General features: G+C 42.7%; 1 protein-coding gene across 1 annotated transcript in view; it reads right to left on the bottom strand.

The window, feature by feature from the left end:
• Positions 1-5920: 5920 nt before the first annotated feature.
• Positions 5921-19955, bottom strand: part of LOC147897604 (pleckstrin homology (PH) domain-containing protein) — a 185759-nt gene continuing 171724 nt past the window's right edge. The window contains exons 60-64 of the mRNA XM_087380060.1: positions 19535-19822; positions 19009-19251; positions 7114-7166; positions 6876-6984; positions 5921-6760 (exon numbers count right to left, since the gene is read on the bottom strand). Coding sequence (XP_087236186.1) covers positions 6446-6760; positions 6876-6984; positions 7114-7166; positions 19009-19251; positions 19535-19822 — 1008 coding nt within the window. The 3' untranslated portion in view covers positions 5921-6445. The remainder of the gene's footprint in view (positions 6761-6875; positions 6985-7113; positions 7167-19008; positions 19252-19534; positions 19823-19955) is intronic.

The raw sequence follows: 19955 nt of genomic DNA on the forward strand, positions 1-19955 counted from the left end.
ATCCTACATTAATCTTGTCTGCCCACAATCTCGACTCTCTGCCCAAAGAGAGAACCATATGGGCAATGGAGCATAATATGGTCATCTGATATGTTAGGGTAAAAAACAATGACTGTAACTCAAGGAGTCCCATCAGATCTAATCACCTCCATTGTGAAAGGATGCAAGCTAGAGGAAGTGGATGGGATCTTTATGACCTACCCAAAGAATGCTTTCATTAATGTAGGGAGTCTATGGTAAGGATTGAGGAAGACTGATAGTGAAATGGCCCGTCCTCTAGATCAAAACCCAAAGTGAATGGAATAAGAGAACTCCTCCTCAAACCAAGTGCCAAAGGACTAGCTTTTAAGATAGTGCCGGCGGTGACCTCCTGAGAATAAAAAGCAACTTAAAAGAAGCCTCTTCTGAAGAGTGAGAACATCTAGAAGGTGGGGAATGAGATCTAGATGAAGAGTAGCAAGCATCCAATCCCTAGCCGGTGATCTAGATGGGTGGAACCTGAGGATGTGTGCAAAGAGAGTGGTGAATCTTTCCAATTCCATATCCTTCTTGAGCTTTAGCATTTTGTTTTTTGAAAAATGGTTCTCGCAGTCAGTGAAATACAATTTTAAAAATAGCATTCTTGGTCAAGATTGATAGTCCAATTGGAGAAGCCTTCCACACTAGTTCATAATAGATTCGCACATTGGATCAATGTGAAACTTGAGCAAAAATCACGATTTTGAAGAGAGATCAAACATGGATCTGAAATCACGATTTGAACAAGTAGGTACAACATCTTGTAAAGCGGGAAGTGGAGGGAGGGAGTCGAGGAGGCTGAGGGGGGATAGGCTAAAGGGAAGAAAAGATAATCTAGGAGGGAGGGTAGGAGTGCGACATGACGGAGCACGCTAAGCTAGGAGGTAGGGAAAGGAAAGTGGAAGAGGGTAGGAAAGAGTAATAGGTATGAAGGGGGAATGTATTTGAAGGGTAGGAAAAACTAAAGAAAGCAAGACCGCGGAAGAGAAGAGACTATGTTCTAGGGATCTTGAACATGAGTTTGAAATTATTGTCGCTCAATCCTAGGAAGAAAAACGTATACCCTACTCAATGGGGCCTATATTGCTAGCCTCCTCATGAAAATCACACCAAAGAAAATACTCCTAGATATGTGTAGGATGTGATCATGTTCACTTACAACCTATCATAATTGGCTCTTGATGGATGACTACCTTGGATGTGTTGAAGATCATCACCTTGTTTTTACCAAAATTGACCTTCAAATTATGTGTTGTACGTGTGGAGTGCATCCAAATGCCATTGGAGGCCTTAAATTGAAGAGAAGAGATCACATAGTCTGCATAGAGGAGAGTTTGGATAAAGGAGCCAGCGAGAGATGAGCTTGCCTCTCCAAGTGTCTCAACGAAGGTCTCAAGCTCGTCAATTTAGAGGCCAAATGGAGTTGGTCATAATTGATCCCTATTTGAGTGCTCTGATCTCCTCTATCCGCCCTATAGCTCTCTGAACCTTTCCTGAGACCCTGTCATAAAGTTCCATCACTATCCAAATGACCTTCTGAACTATATCCCAAATCTTGCATAAAGCCTTTTCCAAATCTCAAAGCTAGGTTCTACAATCAAATTTCAACCTTCTTGCTAAATTGCACGTTAGAAAAGGTGCCCACCACAGCTGGCAGAATCCAAATCATAGTAACAGATGCCGATTCAAAGTACTTTAGAACAATTCACCAATTGAAAACCACTTTGTCTGGGGACTGGAAGGCTGCAAGACAGCTTGGGGGGGGACTGCCCCCCCCCCCCCCCTCCAGTTCTATAAAGAGGCTCATGAAGGAGCAAGAGCTAAGTACAAATCTCAATTTATAAGGTACCTAAAAAGCACATGCTTCACCCTCGCCCCCCTTCCCCCCACCCACCCTTTCTTGCTTTCCAAAAGTTGGCTTTAAAGTTTTTCTCCAAAAGTGGGCACTTTCTCCTAGAATGGGTGCCCGTTTTTCTTTTGCATCAAGTGGGCCCTCCATCTAAGTGGGGTATCACTTGCTTTGTTCTTTTCCATTAAATAGTACTCCCCATTGTTCTACCCATTGGACAAATAATATCAACACTTTAACCCATTAAAGATTAGCCAAATGCATGCATTCTAGTTCTAAGACTATTCCTAGTTCCATGTGAATGTTCCCACAATATTTTTTAACCAATGCAATGCAAAAAAATGAAACTTATTCTAGTTAATTGAAGTTAGCTTTCTTTGACCAAAGTCAATATAAAAGATTCCTCTTTATTTCTTGGGAGAAGTACAAATTCGTGATATACCCTTGGCTTCTAATTAGTTTCCATCAACTAAAAAGCTTCTTGGTATGACTATAAAATTTAGGGGTGCTGTGATAAAAAGTCCTCATCCACCCACTTGGAATAGTTAGTTCTTGAACTTGATAAGGTACCTCCGGGTACCTTGTCTCTGGGTCCTTTCTTCTCGGTGTGAGATACAATTCGTTTTGGTTGGAGGATTGCCTCTGTTTCTTCCACCTCTAGTGGTTCTTCCTAGCATAGCTCTACGGGTTCCGATCCTTGATATTGCTTTACAAAAGCCAGGTGGAAGGTGTGGTAGATTTCTCGAACTTGAGTACCCAATCTCCTTGAAAATTCATGTCTCTTATGTGCTAATCTGCTGCACTTTTATGCTTTTCTCTGAATCTTTCTATGGCTATCGAACCTCAGAAAAAACTATCTTAGGATCTCTAACATATTGTCAACCACCAAAATCTCATCCTTGGTCTTGAGATCAGGTGGTAGAATCACCTTCCCATAAATCACTTCAAATGGGGCTTTTCTTGTGGAAATGTCTGTAGTGGTGTTGTACACAAACTTCACTGAAGGAGGTACTTTTCCCACTAATCTTTTTGCTCTAACACATAGCATGTTAAGAGATTTAGCACCATGGAATTTCCAATCTCACTTTGGTTGTCTGACTAGGGGTGAAAAGATGAAGAAAAATCCAACTTTGTCCCCATGTTGTGAAATAAAGATCTTCAAAACAAACTCGTCATCTGAGTGTCTCAATCACTTGCAACTAACTTGGGCATCCCATGGTGCTTGAAGATCTATGTCATAAATAACTTTGCCATGTGATCTGCTTTGATGGTCTTCTTGACAGGAATGAATTCAGCTTGCTTATTGAACCTGTAAATAATGGTCCAAATCCCATCATTTCACATTTCTAGATCTAGGTAGATCAAAGATGAACCTGGGGTACCAAAAGCGGAATCAACAATCTTAGAGTCTTTTGTCTATAATATTTTACTTTTTGGCAAGTGAAATACTTATACAGATGTCCTTCTGCATACCTAGCCAAAAGAAGTATCTTTCAATTGCTTGATTCATGTTGGAAATACCTCAATGACCTGCATAAGGTGGTATATGAGATTCCTCTACATACCTGGCCAAAACAAGTACTTGCATATGGATGTCCTTCTGCAGACCTGGCCAAAAGAAGTATCTTTTGATTGCTTGATTCATGTTGGAAATACCTCAATGACCTACATACTGTGGTACACGAGATTCCTCCATACTTTCATGCGCATGTCACTGGTGACACATAGATCATCCGTCATGAGATACTTGTATGGCTTTGAAAGAATACTGGTTGGAGGACTGGCCCTGTTGTATATTCTCCATGATGCTCTCAAAATTAGAGCCTTGTAAATAGTGCTCTTTCATCTCCTCAAGGTCTCTATGATGGGCTCTATGTTAAAGGTTGTCATTTGTCGCTCTCCCCATTTGAAACTCAAATTTCTTGTCTATGTAGTCAAAGAATCTGATCCATCATTTTTTTGATAGTCGCCGGAGCATTTGTTAAGCCAAAAGGCATGACTAAGAACTCATATAATCCAAAAGTCGGGTTTGAAAAGCCATCTTATTGGTATCCTAGGGTCAAATCCTTATTTGGCAATAACCACTCTTCCGATCGATCTTGCTGAAAATAGTGGCTCCCTTCAACCTATCCAACACATCATGATGGAATCAGAAACCTATTCTTGATGGTCATCTTATTGAGGGCTCTGTAGTCAACACACATACAATTGGACCCATCCTTCTTTTGAACCAACACACAAGTGAGAGAAGTACGTTGGATAAGTCCTCTGGAGAGCAAATCCTCTACCTAAGGCATGACCTCCTGCACTCACCCATGATAGGGTGTCCACTTTGTTCAATTCTTTTGTCGATGTCGCTATTGGACTTTGTGGTTGGTATATCATGCCCATAACATTCGTTTGTATGGGCACTCTACAGTGGATGTTTAACATTTCTTTCTTTCCTCCCTACACCAATCTCTCCAAGATGCGCACTCTCTTGGAGATCTTTCTTTGGATCAGTTGGAAGCATTTTATCATTGTTTCTAGTTTTGAGCAATAGTTGCTCCACTTTGGGGTAGCTAAGTTGCCCCCCCAAAAACAGGTTAAGTGAGAGAGATTAAGAGTGTGAGAGGTGGGAGTTATGAGTGAGAGAAGGGGTGTGATGGCAACTAAGAGAGAGAGGGGGCCATGACAGTGGTGTGGAAGAAGAACAAGGGGAGGCTATACAAATGCCCATATAGGCTGTATGGGTGGAGACAAGTTGGTAGATAGGCTAGGTTATATATTACCATTATCTTTGTTACAAATTCTACTATAAACGTTGGCCATAGATTAATGGGTAAAGGATGCCTATATAGGCTGTATGGGTGTATGGGTGGAGACAAGCTGGTAGATAGGCTAGGTTATATATTGCCATTATCTTTGTTTCCAATTCTACTGTAGCACGTTGGCCCTAGATTAATAGGTTTTATCCTACTTTTTACTCTCCTTTTAAAATGTTGGTATTGAGATTTCTTAGGCTGCCTAATCTCTTGTTTTTATGTAGAAGGCTCCGATGTTGAGGGTAAGATGGGACTAAGATATGTGAATTGTACGCTTTGGATTTGTTAATTAAAAAAATTCTATATTTTAGAGATTGGGAAGTTGTGTGTGCATGTGTGCGCACATCCGCTTGGAAGATCATTCTTATAGCAATTGGTTAGAAAAGCAGTTTTGTTATAAAACTTACATAGGGTGCAAGTTATGGTTATATGAGAAATGACTTCAGTGCATGTTCAAAGTTGTACTCCGAAGTCAGGACCTCTTCCCTGCATTCGTCCATTACAACACAACCACTCAGTACACCTCCACCGCAAGTACTGGGAAGGTGTCATATATCTTAACTACATGGCTGAAATGAACTACAAGGGTATAACATCCTAAACCCTAGAGTGAAACCCAAACTAGGGGAAAGGATGTACCATCCCAATATCAAGGAACAAGGCAAAGAAAATTTGAAGTTGGAGTACAACTCAAATTCATGCATGTCTTAATGATTGCATCCTTTTTAGGGGTACCAGATGGGAAATGGCAAAGCTTTGGGATGAGCATTGTAATGAGGTGAAAGGACAAAAGATTTACCGGTACTCAGGAAGCTTCTATGACACATGCGCATCATAGCATGCATTGATTTCCTATAATAAGGTCAAGTTGCACCTCCAACACAATGAATATACAAGGTATTGAGGCAGATATTTGAGGCTTGCACTCCCTTTGTTTTGGTGTGAGATGAATTTTCACTTATTTAAAACAAGCCTCAACCTATGTGTTAACACATAGGAGTGAATATAATGATCAAGGAGGGGAGGAAAAACACGAGAGGAATTCAATGCCACACAGAGCTAATGCTTGTAGCAGCAGTCACAGTGATTTAGTTTTCTAGGCTTGCTGCGATATTTAGATGATGGAGGTCTAGGAAAATTCTGCTTCTGAAAAAATAATGTTGCAAACCATGTGCAATTGCGCTGCTTTAATATTTAGTCAATCATTGTCTCTGTCATGGCTTCAAGAAACTATCCAGAACCCAAAAAAGATGCCATTTTCAGCTATGATTATATCACCAAACAACAAGAAGATCATAAATCTATTGAACTAGAGCAGCCTTGTATAGAAGGCACTACTCAACTCCACCACATATATCTTGCAGAGAGCCAAATTCGATTTCAATTGTCCTTTTGGCAGAACAACTCTACCAATCGACACAAGAGGGTAGAATGTTGCTATCAAAGTTTACAAATTTGAGCTCAGTCAGTCTGCACAGCATCCACATGAGGAGAAATTACACCATGCCGCTGAATGCAGGTCATGCTATTGATAGCAGAAGTCCATGACACAATTCCATATTTCGCCACCTTTTTGGAAATTCACCTATATTCCCAGGTAGTAGCCATTTTCTTACACCCCTCAATTGATAACCACTTTAGTTGATTCATCAGAAACCCTATTCGATAACAGGAAAAATGAAAAGACTGGTGCATCAAAGGAAGGAATTTCAACTCCTCCTCCTCGGAAAAATAATAATCAAGAACTGACCTTTGATAAAATATTCAAAATACATTATCTGTACACGACCTGTTTAGGTCTCCATTGTGTTCGTTGTTGAGCCTGCCGCAAAGCCATGAATGTAAGTGTCTCATTGGCTACCTGAAATAAAAAACATCCCCAAGGCGAACTGTTTGGAGCATGCCAAATCTCCTGCTCTTCAAAGTCTGCATCCTCAATAAGACTTGAATTAACACACCACACTGTGTCCGATTCGGGTTCAACATGTGCCGCAATAGCAACACAGCCAAGTGCAAAATATCCATCAGGTGCTCTTGGCATCCAAATGGAAACAGGATCTAAAAATCCCTCCTTCCAGCTTCTCCAAACCTGTACAACATTCACACAAATTACAACTACTTTAGACTTATAACACTACATTGGGAAAACTATACATGCATGGATAAGGCATAATTAATGCATAAGCAACGTCAAGCACAAATACCAGATCAAATCCAGTTGGTCTTGAAAAGAGTCCTTCGTTGTTCTTATAAGCAATTGAAACCAAAGGTGGATGCTTTCCCATACGTGCAACATCTCCCACTGATACGTAACTGTTTCTCAAAAATTCAACCCCACAAATTGAAGTCAACTATCTGAAACTGTATTAATTCTCATCCTATAGAAGAGGACTTGCAGACAGAATTTCACAAAATAAGCATAACTTCAAGGCTGAAGATTACCCCTCAGGGACTATGGGCCTCCAAATTGTGACAATATCATTAATTGAATAACCCTGCAGGAGGAAGAACACTTCAGCCAATACCACAATAGATAATAGAGCAACACATAGAGTCACTCAGCCTTAATGAGCAGTATTACAGCATATAGAAACTCGATACTGCCGCATGCTAAGATTCCACTGTCCTTGCAAAACTAAATCAGTATGCAAAGTCTGCATTAATAAATTCAACAGTGACAGGTGTATAGCTGGAATGTTGGACATGTAAAACCAAATGGTTCAAATGTTTAGTCGTCCATTTTGGCCTTGAAGATACACAAGAAAGGGGAATTGCAATTGGCACGTATGGCAGAATCATTATTTGAGGGGAGTAAATCATTGCCTTTGACCTTGCACTCAGCCAAGACACATTGGAAAGGGGTTTGTAAATTATTATCAGTGGATGAGAGAATCCTTTATAATCATCTGGAGCAGAGCCCTTTAGTCAGGCTGAGGCAGCTCATCAGCTGTTCTATTTCCCTCATAGATTGCACTCTCGCTCTTACTTTATTATACTTTTTGACATCCTTCATATACCAATACCAACCCAGACCACTGTTATATCTTGGTCCCTCATGGAGAGGGATTGTCATCCATTTTAGCAACATCCTTCATATACCAACACCAACCCAGACCACTGTTACATCTGGGTCTCTCATGGAGTGGGATTATCATAATGTTCTCCTCATTTTGACCAACTACCTCTGGGTATAGTTAACCAACTATAGCTGGTTAAATAGACCACAGTAGGTTAAGGTCCAGTTGGGAGCCAACCAGACCAGAACAAAACCAGTCTGGTCAATCTCACCAGACAGTTACCATCCAGTCGTACCTCATTTATAAATTTAAAAAAGGGGTGTTATCTGTCATTTTCTGTCTGTTAGAGACAGTCTGTACCCTGTCAGAAAACAGCAGAAAAACAGCAGAGAATCATAGATTTGCTGAGTATTAAAAGATGCATGCCTTTGCACAGAAAAGGGAAAAATAGATGCATTCTGAGTGCTTTCTGCAGCAGCCAGAAAAGGGGCAAGACAGTAAGTGAATGCTCAATTGTACCGACAGCCGTCACTGGCGCAAGTGTGAATGCAATACACCTCTTGTTGAGGTATCTTCTTGTTGAAAAGCAAAGACTGAGTGCATCAGTTGCATTACAAATCTCAGATAAGTTGCAGTGATGGCTTCATAGCAGCATGCTCAATCATCCCATGAGGGAATGGCAGAGTCTGATCAAGTATGGCAGGCAGAGGATATGCAGACAAATAAAGAGAATGCCTACAGAGAGCTGATTACTCAGTTAGCAAAGGCAAGAAGCTTCACAAGATGGTACCACCTCTTTTTGAGGAAGAGCCACAGAGGCCCCCTCTGAAGCAAATCAAGAAGTGATGGACAAAAAGAGATCCTTGACTCCTACTCCTCTTTCCACAGATGATGCATCGGGAAAGAGTAAGAAGTCTCGCTATAAGGACAGCAAAAAGAGGAAAAGGGAAGATGCTCCCTCCAAGAAGAAAAAGGCTAAGCATGATCATAGTTCTTCTAGTTCGTCTTCTTCTAGCTCTACCTCTTCATTCTCGTCATCATCTTCTTCTTCTGGATCATCAAAGCCGAAGCATAAAAAGAAGAAGAAGAAGTCTAGCAAGAGAGCAAAGACCAAAGAGTTCAAAGATGGTGGGAAGTCAGCGAGGTTTGCCACATACAATGGCCAATATGGTCAAGACAAGAAGGCAATGCAATTCCTAAGGCAATTTCAGTGAGTCTTCGAAGCTTCGTATGATTGGTTTGCATTTGACTGGTACAGCTAGTGCATGATGGATAGCTCAAACTGCTAACTTCACAGCTCCCAAGAAATGGAAGGGCTTCAAGAAAGCCTTTTATAAACAGTTCATTCCCAAGCAGTTTTGGGACCATGTCCTCCTCAATTGGGAAAGTATGCATATGGATGCACAAGATACAGTTGAGTCTTATAATCACAAATTTTGGGACTAAGATTTGCAGGTCTCACCTTTCAAGAAAGTCTCAGACAAGACTCAAGTATCGGGCAGGATTCGCTCCAAAGATTTAGGCCCAAGTGAACACTAAGGATATCAAAGATTTTTCAGATCTTATGCATTCAGCCAATGTGGCTAGTCTTGTGTATATGCAGGATCCTACTACTATGCCTTCACTACAGGAAGAAATACCGGGGGATAAAAAGCTAGTGACCCCCAAGTCTGAAACAAAAGAGTTTCCCAAGGCTTAGAAGAGGGGATTTCAGCCTCAGAAGCCGAGGGGAAACCAAGTACAAAAGCCCTATAAGGGGAGACCACAGTTTACCCTTGAACACATTGAAACTTTCAAAAAAGAGGGTAAATGCTTCAGATGTGGAAAAGAGGGGCATGTGGCTGCCCAATGTCCACTACTCCGACGGGAAAAGAGACAGAGAAGCCACGGGGACTGCGCAAACCAATGGCAGGAGGAATTCCTGATGTACTGGGTCGTGTGTCAAACTCAGAGGAACGAGAATTGCTGATATCATGGGGCAAGATCAAAGACCAGCAAGCGTTGATTTTATTTGATCCCGGGACTACAGATAACTTTATATCAGAGGACTTAGCCCTAAGGTTGGGAATAAAGGAGGAGGAGGCTGGATGCTGACTAGATGTTCTGTGGAAATCCTGTGCCAGTCACTCCTTGATAGGGAAGCTCCGTCTTCATGTACACAATTATGTGAATCAGGAAGACTTCTTCATCTCTCCACTGAAACATCATGATGTGGTTTTGGGTATACCTTGGTTCCATCGCAAGGCAGTGAAGTTGACTCTACCTGAGAGAGTGTTGGAGTTTGTACACAGGGGCAAAGTACAGCGTGTGGTTGCCAGGAATAGAGGGGAAACTATTCCCATTGTATCAAATAGTTCTGTTGGAAAAGAAATAAAGTCTGCAATTTCAGCTTACATGGTTTTTGTAAAAGAGAGAGATGTTGAAATGCATGCTGAAATAAGTGAGGCAGATCATAATAAATTTCAGTTTCTTGAAAATTTTAAAGATTGCTTTTTTGACGCTTTGCCAGGGGAGTTACCCCCTGAGAGACCTGAAGATCATGGCATAGAACTCATTCCTGGTAGTGAGCCACCACATAGTTCCCCATACAGAGTTAGTGCAATTCAACGAGAAGAAATTATGGCCCAGGTGCAGGACTTGCTGTCCAAGAGGCTGATTCAGCCTAGTTCTTCTCCTTTTTGCTCCCCTGTACTGCTTGTACAGAAGAAAGATGGTTCATTCCGTCTGTGCATCGATTATCGCGCTCTAAATAAAATAACCATCAAGAACATATTCCCTATTCCGCGCATTGCTGATGTGTTGGATCAGTTAAATGGGGCTTCAGTTTTCAGCAGGATAAATTTCAAGAGTGGTTATCACCAAGTGAGGATACAGCCTCAGGATGTGCATAAGACAGTGTTCTGCACTACTTTTGGGTTGTATGAGTATTTGGTGATGCCTTTTGGATTGACTAATGCCCCAACTACTTTTAATAGAATAATGGATCATATCTTCCGACCCTACAGACAGTTCACAGGGACCTTCTTTGATGACATTATAGTCTTTTCTAAGTCCGAAGAAGAGCACAAGGAACATCTTGCTATAGTTTTCCAAGAGCCGTGAAATCACCAGCTCTATGCAAACAGTAAGAAAAGTGAATTCTTGCTAGGAGAGATCCATTACTTGGGGCATATAATATCCAAAGATGGGATATGGACGGATCCGGCAAAGATCCAAGCCATTCAGGAATGGCTAGCGTTGAAGACTGTGCATGAAGTCTGTAGTTTCCTAGGCCTGTGTTCTTACCACAGAAGATTTATCAGGCATTTTGCGGACATAGCCGCTCCACTTCACAACCTTACCAATAAAAGTGCAGCTTTCAGATGGGGAATCCCACAGAAGAAAGCATTCACCACACTCAAAGAGAAGCTGACCACAAAGCCAATTCTGATAGTTCCAGATTTGTATCAGCCATTTGATGTGGATTGTGATGCTTGTGGGAAATGTGTTGGGGCTGCATTGCATCAGAATGGTCATGTAGTGGCCTATGAGAGCAGGAGACTCCGAGATGTAGAGAGATCTCTGGGAATCTATGAGAAAGAGTTGTTGGCTGTAATACATGCCATCCATACATGGAAGCATTATCTTTTGGGTACAGACTTTACAGTTAAAATAGATCACCAAAGTCTGAGATATTTTCTGACTCGGACAAAGCTCTTGAGAAGCATATGAACAATGTGACTATTGCTTATCATCGGGATCTGAAAGACATGAGGGAGCAATATGCTAATGATGCAGATTTTGGTGAGATTTTACAGCAAGTGCAAGAGGGACAGTCTACCAGTCACTATTCCTTGACAAATGGGTATCTAATGGAAGATGACTGCCTATGCATCACCCACGAAATGAGGAAAAAGATTTTGGAGGAATGCCATGCACCTCCCTATGTTGGGCATAGAGGACTAACAGCAGCAACTTAAGTACTAGAGAGGTATTTATTTTGGCCAAGGATGTGGAAAGATATATATCAATTTGTCACAGAATGCCTTACCTGTCAAAAAGTAAAATATGATAGATAGAAGGCACCTGACCAAATTATGCCTCTTCCCGTGCCTCAGGCACCGTGGGAAAGTAATGCAATGGACTTCAATTTTGATTTGCCAAGATCAAAGTCAGGGAATGATGGGATCTAGACTATCATTGATAGATTCAGCAAGCAAGCTCATTTCATTCCAGTTCGCAAAACTACTAAGACAGATCATATGGCTAAGCTTTTCATGGCACATATCTTTAAGCACCATGGTATGCCAAAGTCCATTGTCAGTGATCGAGACCCCAGGATGACCAGTCTATTTTGGAGAGCTTTATATGATAATATGGGGACGAATCTGAATTTTTCTTTTTCCTTCCATCCCCAAACAAATGGTGAAAGTGAGGTAGCAAATTCTACAATGTTGGATATGCTGAAATGCTACGTGGGTGACCAAGGTTCAGCCTGGAAAAAGTACCTACCATTGGTGGAGTTTGCTTACAATAATACAGTTCACAGCTCCACAGGGAAAGCCCCCTTTGAGGTCATCTATGGGAAAGTGATTCTGCCACCTATCTTGAGGACCAAAGATGAAATATTTGCAGTTGATCAGTTTGTTAGAGACCTCTAGACAGCAATTGAAAGGTCTCAAGAAAAGCATAAGAGAGCTGCAAATAAGCATAGGAGACAGTTGGAATCTCAAGCTAGGAGATTGGGTGCTTTAAAAGTTTGATAAGGCTAGGCTCCACAAGCTAAAAGGGCAAACAAAGGGTGTATGCAAAGTTATCTCCGAGATATTATGGCCCTTTTAGGGTGATAGAAGAGATTAATGAGGTTGCATACAGGTTGGCACTGCCAGAGCATTGGAGGATTCACAATGCCTTTCATGTGAGTCTTCTAAACAAAATTCAAGGACCAGAGCCTACAGAGCCAGTAATAGAGGATCCACCAGAAGTGGATGAGCTGGAGAAGGTCCTTCAGCCAGAGCAGATTGTGTATCATACTGTACGCAAAGGCCCTCAGGGCAAGGCATTTTACAGATACCTTGTAAAGTTCAAGAATTACTCGGCATTGGATGCCAAGTGGATGGATGAAGACATGTTGTCTAATCATCCACAGCTTTTTGATGTTTACAAGGAAGCTTTTCATTAGAGGTCAACTGAATAGAAGCCGAGGGGATGTCACCAAGCTGTAAATATTCCAAATTCAAAACTCCAGTTGACTATTTATTGATCATAATTAATGAGTTCTTCATTTATTTAATTATGTTCAAAGAATTATTTTCATTTGGTCAAAGTCTTGACGTCGGTCAAAGATACTTAATCTCGGTTAGGGAGATTTGGTTTCAGCCAAGATGGTTAACCACGGTTAGCCAAAGAACCAAGGCGCTGACTACAATCAGAGAGTGTTGACTTCAGTCAACGAGATTTGGCTTACACCAACAGGGTTAACTTCCTTAACCAAGGTGCGCCAACTTTGGTTGGAGAGACTTGGCCATAATTAGGGCGCTTTGACTGATGGTCAAGCCCCTTAATTACGACCAAGAGGGTTGACCTCGGTCGACCAAGAATTGTGTTCTACGTTTTGTCCACATGTTTGCTTCGTAGGGACACCCACAGTGACTAGGATTAGTCCACAGATCATTATTTGCAAGCAAGGTGCTACCCTTTAATGGGTGCCATGGTTGTGCGCTTTAGTTTATTATTGCAGATGCCAAGTGGGGTTGGGAATCCAAGCGCCCTGGAGCTCTACGCTCAACTAGAAGATGTTCGTGTGACCAAGGGCTACGAAGACCCTAGAGTTTTGCCCTTTGTGGCATGTAACTATAATTTAGTTAGTGATTTTGACGAGTGGCATGTTGCCAAATGAATGAGCCTTGAGCTCTTGTAAAAAATTATTCACGTTTTGAATTTTTGAGAGAACAGCTCTACACTGCACTTTGTACTCAGATTCTCTTATCATGAATAAAGATCTTCGGGGGGGTCCGGTCCGACAATTTGTCCTGGGCCCTAGTGTGCTGTGAGAGAGAGGGGGAGAGAGAGAGAGCTGTTTGTAATCTTGGTTACAAGCCCGGTCTTCTAGGAGAGGTGTGTGATCAATATAGGTGAGCAGAGTGTAGAGTATCCTGGTGAGAGGTTGTGATCGAAATGTATGTCATGATAGGTAGTGTTAAGTGGGTGGTGTGGTAGGTGGTGTAGCAAGGTGAGGAGTGGTGATACTGAAGAAGGCATATGTATGATTGGCCCTAGTGAAGGTGGTGAAACAGAGAAGTCCGTGATGTGTGATGTGAAGGCAGGAGATCCCAAGATAACGTTAGACCACCCCTCCATGTGGAAAGCAGGTGAAGCCACTGGAGGAGGGCCATCGCTTAAGACCATTATAGAGAATGAGATCATGCGTCGTACCTAGATCAAGGAGTGCATGTCCAAAGAGGTAATAGGTGCTCGTCTATGAGCGGACACTCATGATATGCTAGTGTCAGCGAGATCTACGTCGGGGAGTAAAACAACATCCTCTTGAAAATCTAGTAGTAGCATCTGACGTGCTCCTGTCCTCGCGTCGAAGTCCCCAACTAGAAGAACATCTCCACGGCTCGAAAATCAGTGACATCTTGGTAGAGAGATGTGTATGGTGATGTCTCAGCCTCCTCCTGCACTGCCCTGGCGAAGTGTGATGTCTTTGATGGGAAGTAGCAGATCGCTATGAAGAGATCTCGGCTAGTCGTGCGTCGTAATCGGATCCAAAGGAACCTAGAGTGTGGATCTCTCCTCACTGAGATCGCCCCATTGAGAGATGATCTATATAGGACTGCCACTCCTCTTGAACCACGTACTCCACCTATCTTCCTCGTCTCCTCCCTGTACGCTAACTCCAAGTGTATCCACTAACCATAGGTAAGGGGCGCTCTGGGCTCTGATGTGTCTCTGTGTAGAAGACTATGTCTCGTCCTATGTAGGACTCTGAGAAATTTCGAGGCTCTAGCCAAAGGGTACCATTACAGTTCCAATGGTGCAAGAGAGGGTCTTGGTATCCTGCGTCTCATAGAGCCCGTCCCCCTATGTGCAAGGACAGTCAGGTGATCGGTGGGGTCTAGTGATGAGACATTCATTCCGCACTGTTGCCCACTTCCCCTCCTTGCAAGCCACATCCCTCTATCTGTAAGAGAGCACGGCTCTCCTCTATCTGCAAAGGAGTTAGGTCCTCATCCATAGATATAGTGGGGTGATCTCGTAGGGCTGATCTACGACACAAAGCTGCCAAGTGTGCCTGAGTGTCTCTGAAACATATAACAAGAGGCTGCTCTCTGTTGGGGTCTCTCCCCACTCACTATGCTCCCACAATAGCATGATCAGGAACCCCTAGTGTGGTCGCCACAAAGGTGGTCGCGTCGTCCATCGGTGAGATCTCTGTCCCTGGCATCCCTCGGACTCTAATATTGAGAGCCTTAGTAGCCCTTGTTGCTGCTCCAAAAGGGTAGCTGAAGCGGTTGCGTTCGCAGGTTCCCACTTCTTCATCCAGAGTCTCTTCCAAAAGGATTTCTGCAAGTCAGCAGAAATCTGAAAATTCTTCCAATGAGCTGCTGGTGGGCTTCAAGTCTCTAAGGATGAGCTGAAATTTGGTAGCACTACTAACCGAGTATGGAAAGGGGAGGCTCTTCTCTCAGTGCCCTGCATCAATCCACTCTCACTCCAATCCCCGGGTTTTCACTGCAAACACTCTACGGGGACAGCTCCATAGAGCCAAATCCTCCATGAACCTAGGCGAATGTGATCTAGTTAGGGTTTAGATACCATCCTAAAGCCCAGATCCACATGTATAGACCACCACCCTAGTTGTTAGCCCGTGTTCTGGAGATTCCCTAGGCACTGCCTCTCTTTGTTGGAGGCTCCTTTTCAGCAACAATTCTCAAAGTCAAACCCCTACATGAGTTCAACCCATCTAACTTCCGATCTAACTTCCGACCCCACAGAGCATATTGGTTAATATATTTCAAATAGAGATTGCCATTCAATGAAATAGATTTTGAACTATAAAGATATATCAAAGCATGAATGTACCAAGGGGTTCCTTTTCCTGCACATAATATCTCATTTGAGGCTCAATAAACTTTTCTCTCTCAAATTCCACAAGCCTACCATCTTGATGAGATGCTTCCCTACTTGCATTGTCACACGCGGACTAGGTCTGTACTTGCAAAAGAAACCTTTCAAACCAAAGAATCTCTTCACTTGTTAAGAGGATATCCCGGCGCAAAGGGTGTAGAAGATGCTTGCAAGCCAATACTTGCAAAACCACTCTCATCTTTTGGCAGTCGCTCTCAATCCTAGAGTACCGTGCTCCCAAATAGCACTCAAGGTAAAGATAATGTCCTGCCAAATGGCAACAAGGGTATCCAATGGGAGTGATCTGCTGACCTCCCATCACCTGTCTATACCAGTGCGACCCATATGTTCCAGGCAGTGATGCTGGAGGAGTGTTCCCTAGGAGCCCCCACTGAAGGAGGAGCTTCCAGGGCTCCACACCTGGGGTGAGACCACGTACCAACAACTTGCCAAAGAGGGCTCTAGTATGCATCTCCGAATTAATGATGCCCAAACCTCCTCATGTCTGCGGCATGATCACATTCTGCCATGCCACTCGAGCTCTAGTATTCTGCCTACAATCCAAGCCTTCTCAAAGGAAGGTGCACACCAACTGTCTCATCTATCCCATGCATTAGAGTCCATTCCTCCTCCATTGTTAGGTGATTTCCTCTCCTATTGGTAGAGAGGATTACCTCTTTCCCATTGGCTGGTTACTTCCTCCGTATCTTTGCCTGAAATGCTCATCTTTAGCCAGGGATGATTAACTTACTGAGGATCCATGCAATTACCTTACTGCATGCCAAAGCTATCTCTAACTACTCAGTGCATTGTGCCTCCTGCTTGCACTTACTCATGTGCCTTGTGTCTCATGCTAGCACTTAATCCTATGTGGATGCGTCATTCCATCAGTCACTCCTCACGATAATGTCTTTTGCCATGAGACTTGCGCTAGAATTTGGCCGGCCTTTGGTCATGGAGCTGCCTCTTGGTAACCGAACGTTCACCTTTGGATAATCTTCAACTCCTAATCCTTTCTCAAACTTAGGCTGCCTCCCCATCTCAAATGTGGAGACACTCAGTCCATAACTAATGTAATGCATGAGTCTTCCAAGAGACTAGGATGGACTCTCAATCCTTTAACAAATTCTGGTTTCTTTAGTCTCATAGACCTTTCGGGCTTTTGTAGACTATAATATACTTTCTTTCTTTCTCCAATGCATCACAAGAAAGAAACACTTTGCAAGATTAGAATATATACAACGATTATTGCACCTTACAAATTCAGCTATGCATCTCAAGCGCTTGTATATTTCAAGAGAGAGCCAATGCCAATCTCCGTTGGCTCTTCTTCCTATACGTCTTATGCACACACATGACAGTTAGACAATCTCCATACTATAGCGTAGGAGCATATTTGATAACAACTTCATGCTTTGGAAAGCAATTGAGTGGGCCATGAAAAATCATCAAAACCCTTGGCGATTCCTCTATATGACTTTGAGGAGGCTTATGATAGAGCAGACTTGGGTTAGTTGGAATGAACTCTCCAATATATAGGTTTCTCCGGGTGGTCAAGCATATGTGTCTTTTCTCTCTAACACTCAATTTAGACCAGCTTCTCATTCAAGATGGCCGACGAGATAGATTTCAAGCAAGACTACCCTCTTGCCTCTTTGCCTTATCTCTTCATACCTGTAGACACAAATAATTGGACTTTTCCTTCCCATTGGAGTGACGAGGAGCTTCTTGATTGTGAGATTGCAGACAACATGGCCATCCTAGCTCTTAGGTGTCCATGATGCTTCAAGTCAGCTTTCAAGGAGTTTTGTCTTGCGGCAAGTGCACCCATCAATTGGCACAAAATCATAGAGGATTTTGGTCAATGACGCAGATACACCAAGATGAGGGACTAAGATTGGATTCAGATGGATAGATAGGGGTAAAACTGCCAGATATTCCAAATACCAGGTAAGTATGGGATGTGACCCCCACCCAACCAAGTGATGAAGTATATTAGGAGGAAGTTTCTCTATTGGAGCTCCACTACCCTAGACTTAGCCTCCACAGCCATTGTGGTGAATAAGGTTTTATTATCATCTGCGTGGTACATCACTTTGTGAAGTGCTTTTCACATTCATGCATCACTTTGTGAAGGTTTTATTATCATCTGCGTGGTACATCACTTTGTGAAGTGCTATTCACATTCGTGCATCGGTGAGCTGAAGAGATTGGTATACAGAACTATCTGTGATCCAGACCTACTCGATAGCAGAATAGCTGCAGCCTGCTCCCCATCGTACTCCTACCCCTCCTCCCTCCTAGCATAGTTGACTTCCCTTCAGCCGCACTCCCCCTAAGCCTCCTCGCCTCCCTCTACCCTCTACCCACCTCTAGACCTGCAAAACAACTTGCTCTACCTACTGGTTCAAAGAGAGTTTTAGTTCCAGGACCACTCTTTCTTGAAAATTGTGTTTTCTGCTTAACTTTCAAGCTGTCCCTATCTGTGATTCTTTTCCAGAACCAGCACTTGAAAGCTGCTCCATTTCGACGGTAAAATCGTGGCTAGGAAAACTGTTTCTAAATCACATTTTACTCTCGCGTTTCTGCCTAGGAATAACTGCAGTTCTAGTTCCAATTTTTGCCACTTTCTCAGCTGCAATCTATAGCTCCAAGTTTGATCTCTAACAGCAGTAAATACCAGCTACTCAGATTCAATTTCGACCTGTAACAGCAGCGTGTCTCAGCTCCAAAAAACAGCTCATTCTCAAATCCTTTCTGCAGCTCCTGAATCTCTATCTCTACCCCTCCCCCTCCTCCTCCTTAGCCCTTCCCATTCCCTCTATCAGCCCCTCCTCCTCCTCCTCTCAGTTTCTACGATGGATGGAGTTTCTTTGGTGTTTGAGTCAGCCTTCCATTCTTGATTGTAGAATGGATCCCCATTCAAGCAATCCTCAACTGCTTCCACTGGCCGCGACAACCTGAATTTTTCAAAAGACGAGCTGCTACAGCTCAAGAAGGATGTGGAGTTGGGAAGCTTAACCACTCTCTTTGCACACTGCCACGTGTCCCACCCATCCAGATATGATCTGGACATATGATAATGCTATATCTAACATTGAATGCAATATCAAGTTCAAGAAGAAATGTGACATCACAGGCAAGAGAATCTTAGAAAGTCCATGTAGAACCAAGCCACAAATCAGTTATCAATGAGTACAATGCATACCATGTCTGCACATGATGAACAACGCACAACATCCACTTGCTCACTGGTCCAAATCTCCTCAAAATTGAAAATTTCCCTAGTATCTCCATTTTGTTGACCTTGCAACACTGCAGCAGATATTTGACTTGAAGATTCGTTGGGGGAGTCGACTTGACTTTCAGAAGCCTCAGTATATCCCAATTGCACAGGCCTTTTTGAGGTCGAAGGCATTGGGCATATTCTAAGCTGACGTTTTCTTGCCATCTAGGAACAAAGGAATACATAACTTAGAAACCAAACCCAAAATGTAGATTTTCAAATCCGTGCAGCCTTTTGAAATATTATCTCATTATAATTTTGTCTCATGATTTAGTTGGTTTTTTGTCTTGAGCACATGATTTTATACCAAAAAAAGAAGGAAATCTGAGAAGTAGACTAATAAAACTGCAAGGTTTTAAGCAGGTTTCATGGTTCTTCACTTTTCTCTGCATTCATGTGTGTGGGTGGAAGGCGGGGGGGGGGGGGAGAGAGAGAGAGAGAGAGAGACCTGAAGAAGAATACTTCTCCTATCTAGGACATATGTTTTCCATGATTTCAGAATGGATTTCAGAATTATCTTTGCTTGTTCCATTCCATCCTCAGAATCCCTCATTGAACATTTCACAAGATGTGCAAAGATAGCTGGAGTATTGCGCAAATGCAGGACCACAAAAATTGGACCCTCATCATTCCTTGTGCAAGCCATCTCCAAAGCCAGCAGCTCACCCCAAGGTACATCCCAGAGTATGAAGCATGGTTCTACATGCACTCTATTCGGCTGGAGGGACTTCGGACACTGTATGCATATGAAGTGCAATGAGTTTGAACTCCCACCATAATCAAGACTGGAAGCAATGAAATATACCAAAACTCAAATGAAATATACCACAACAACAAAAATTGGCTAAACCACGACTCCCAATATTGCT

The sequence above is a fragment of the Dipteris shenzhenensis genome, chromosome 10 (genome assembly GCF_047967505.1).
Source record: "Dipteris shenzhenensis isolate YYH24624 ecotype China chromosome 10, Dip_SZ_1.0, whole genome shotgun sequence".
Taxonomy (NCBI): domain Eukaryota; kingdom Viridiplantae; phylum Streptophyta; class Polypodiopsida; order Gleicheniales; family Dipteridaceae; genus Dipteris; species Dipteris shenzhenensis.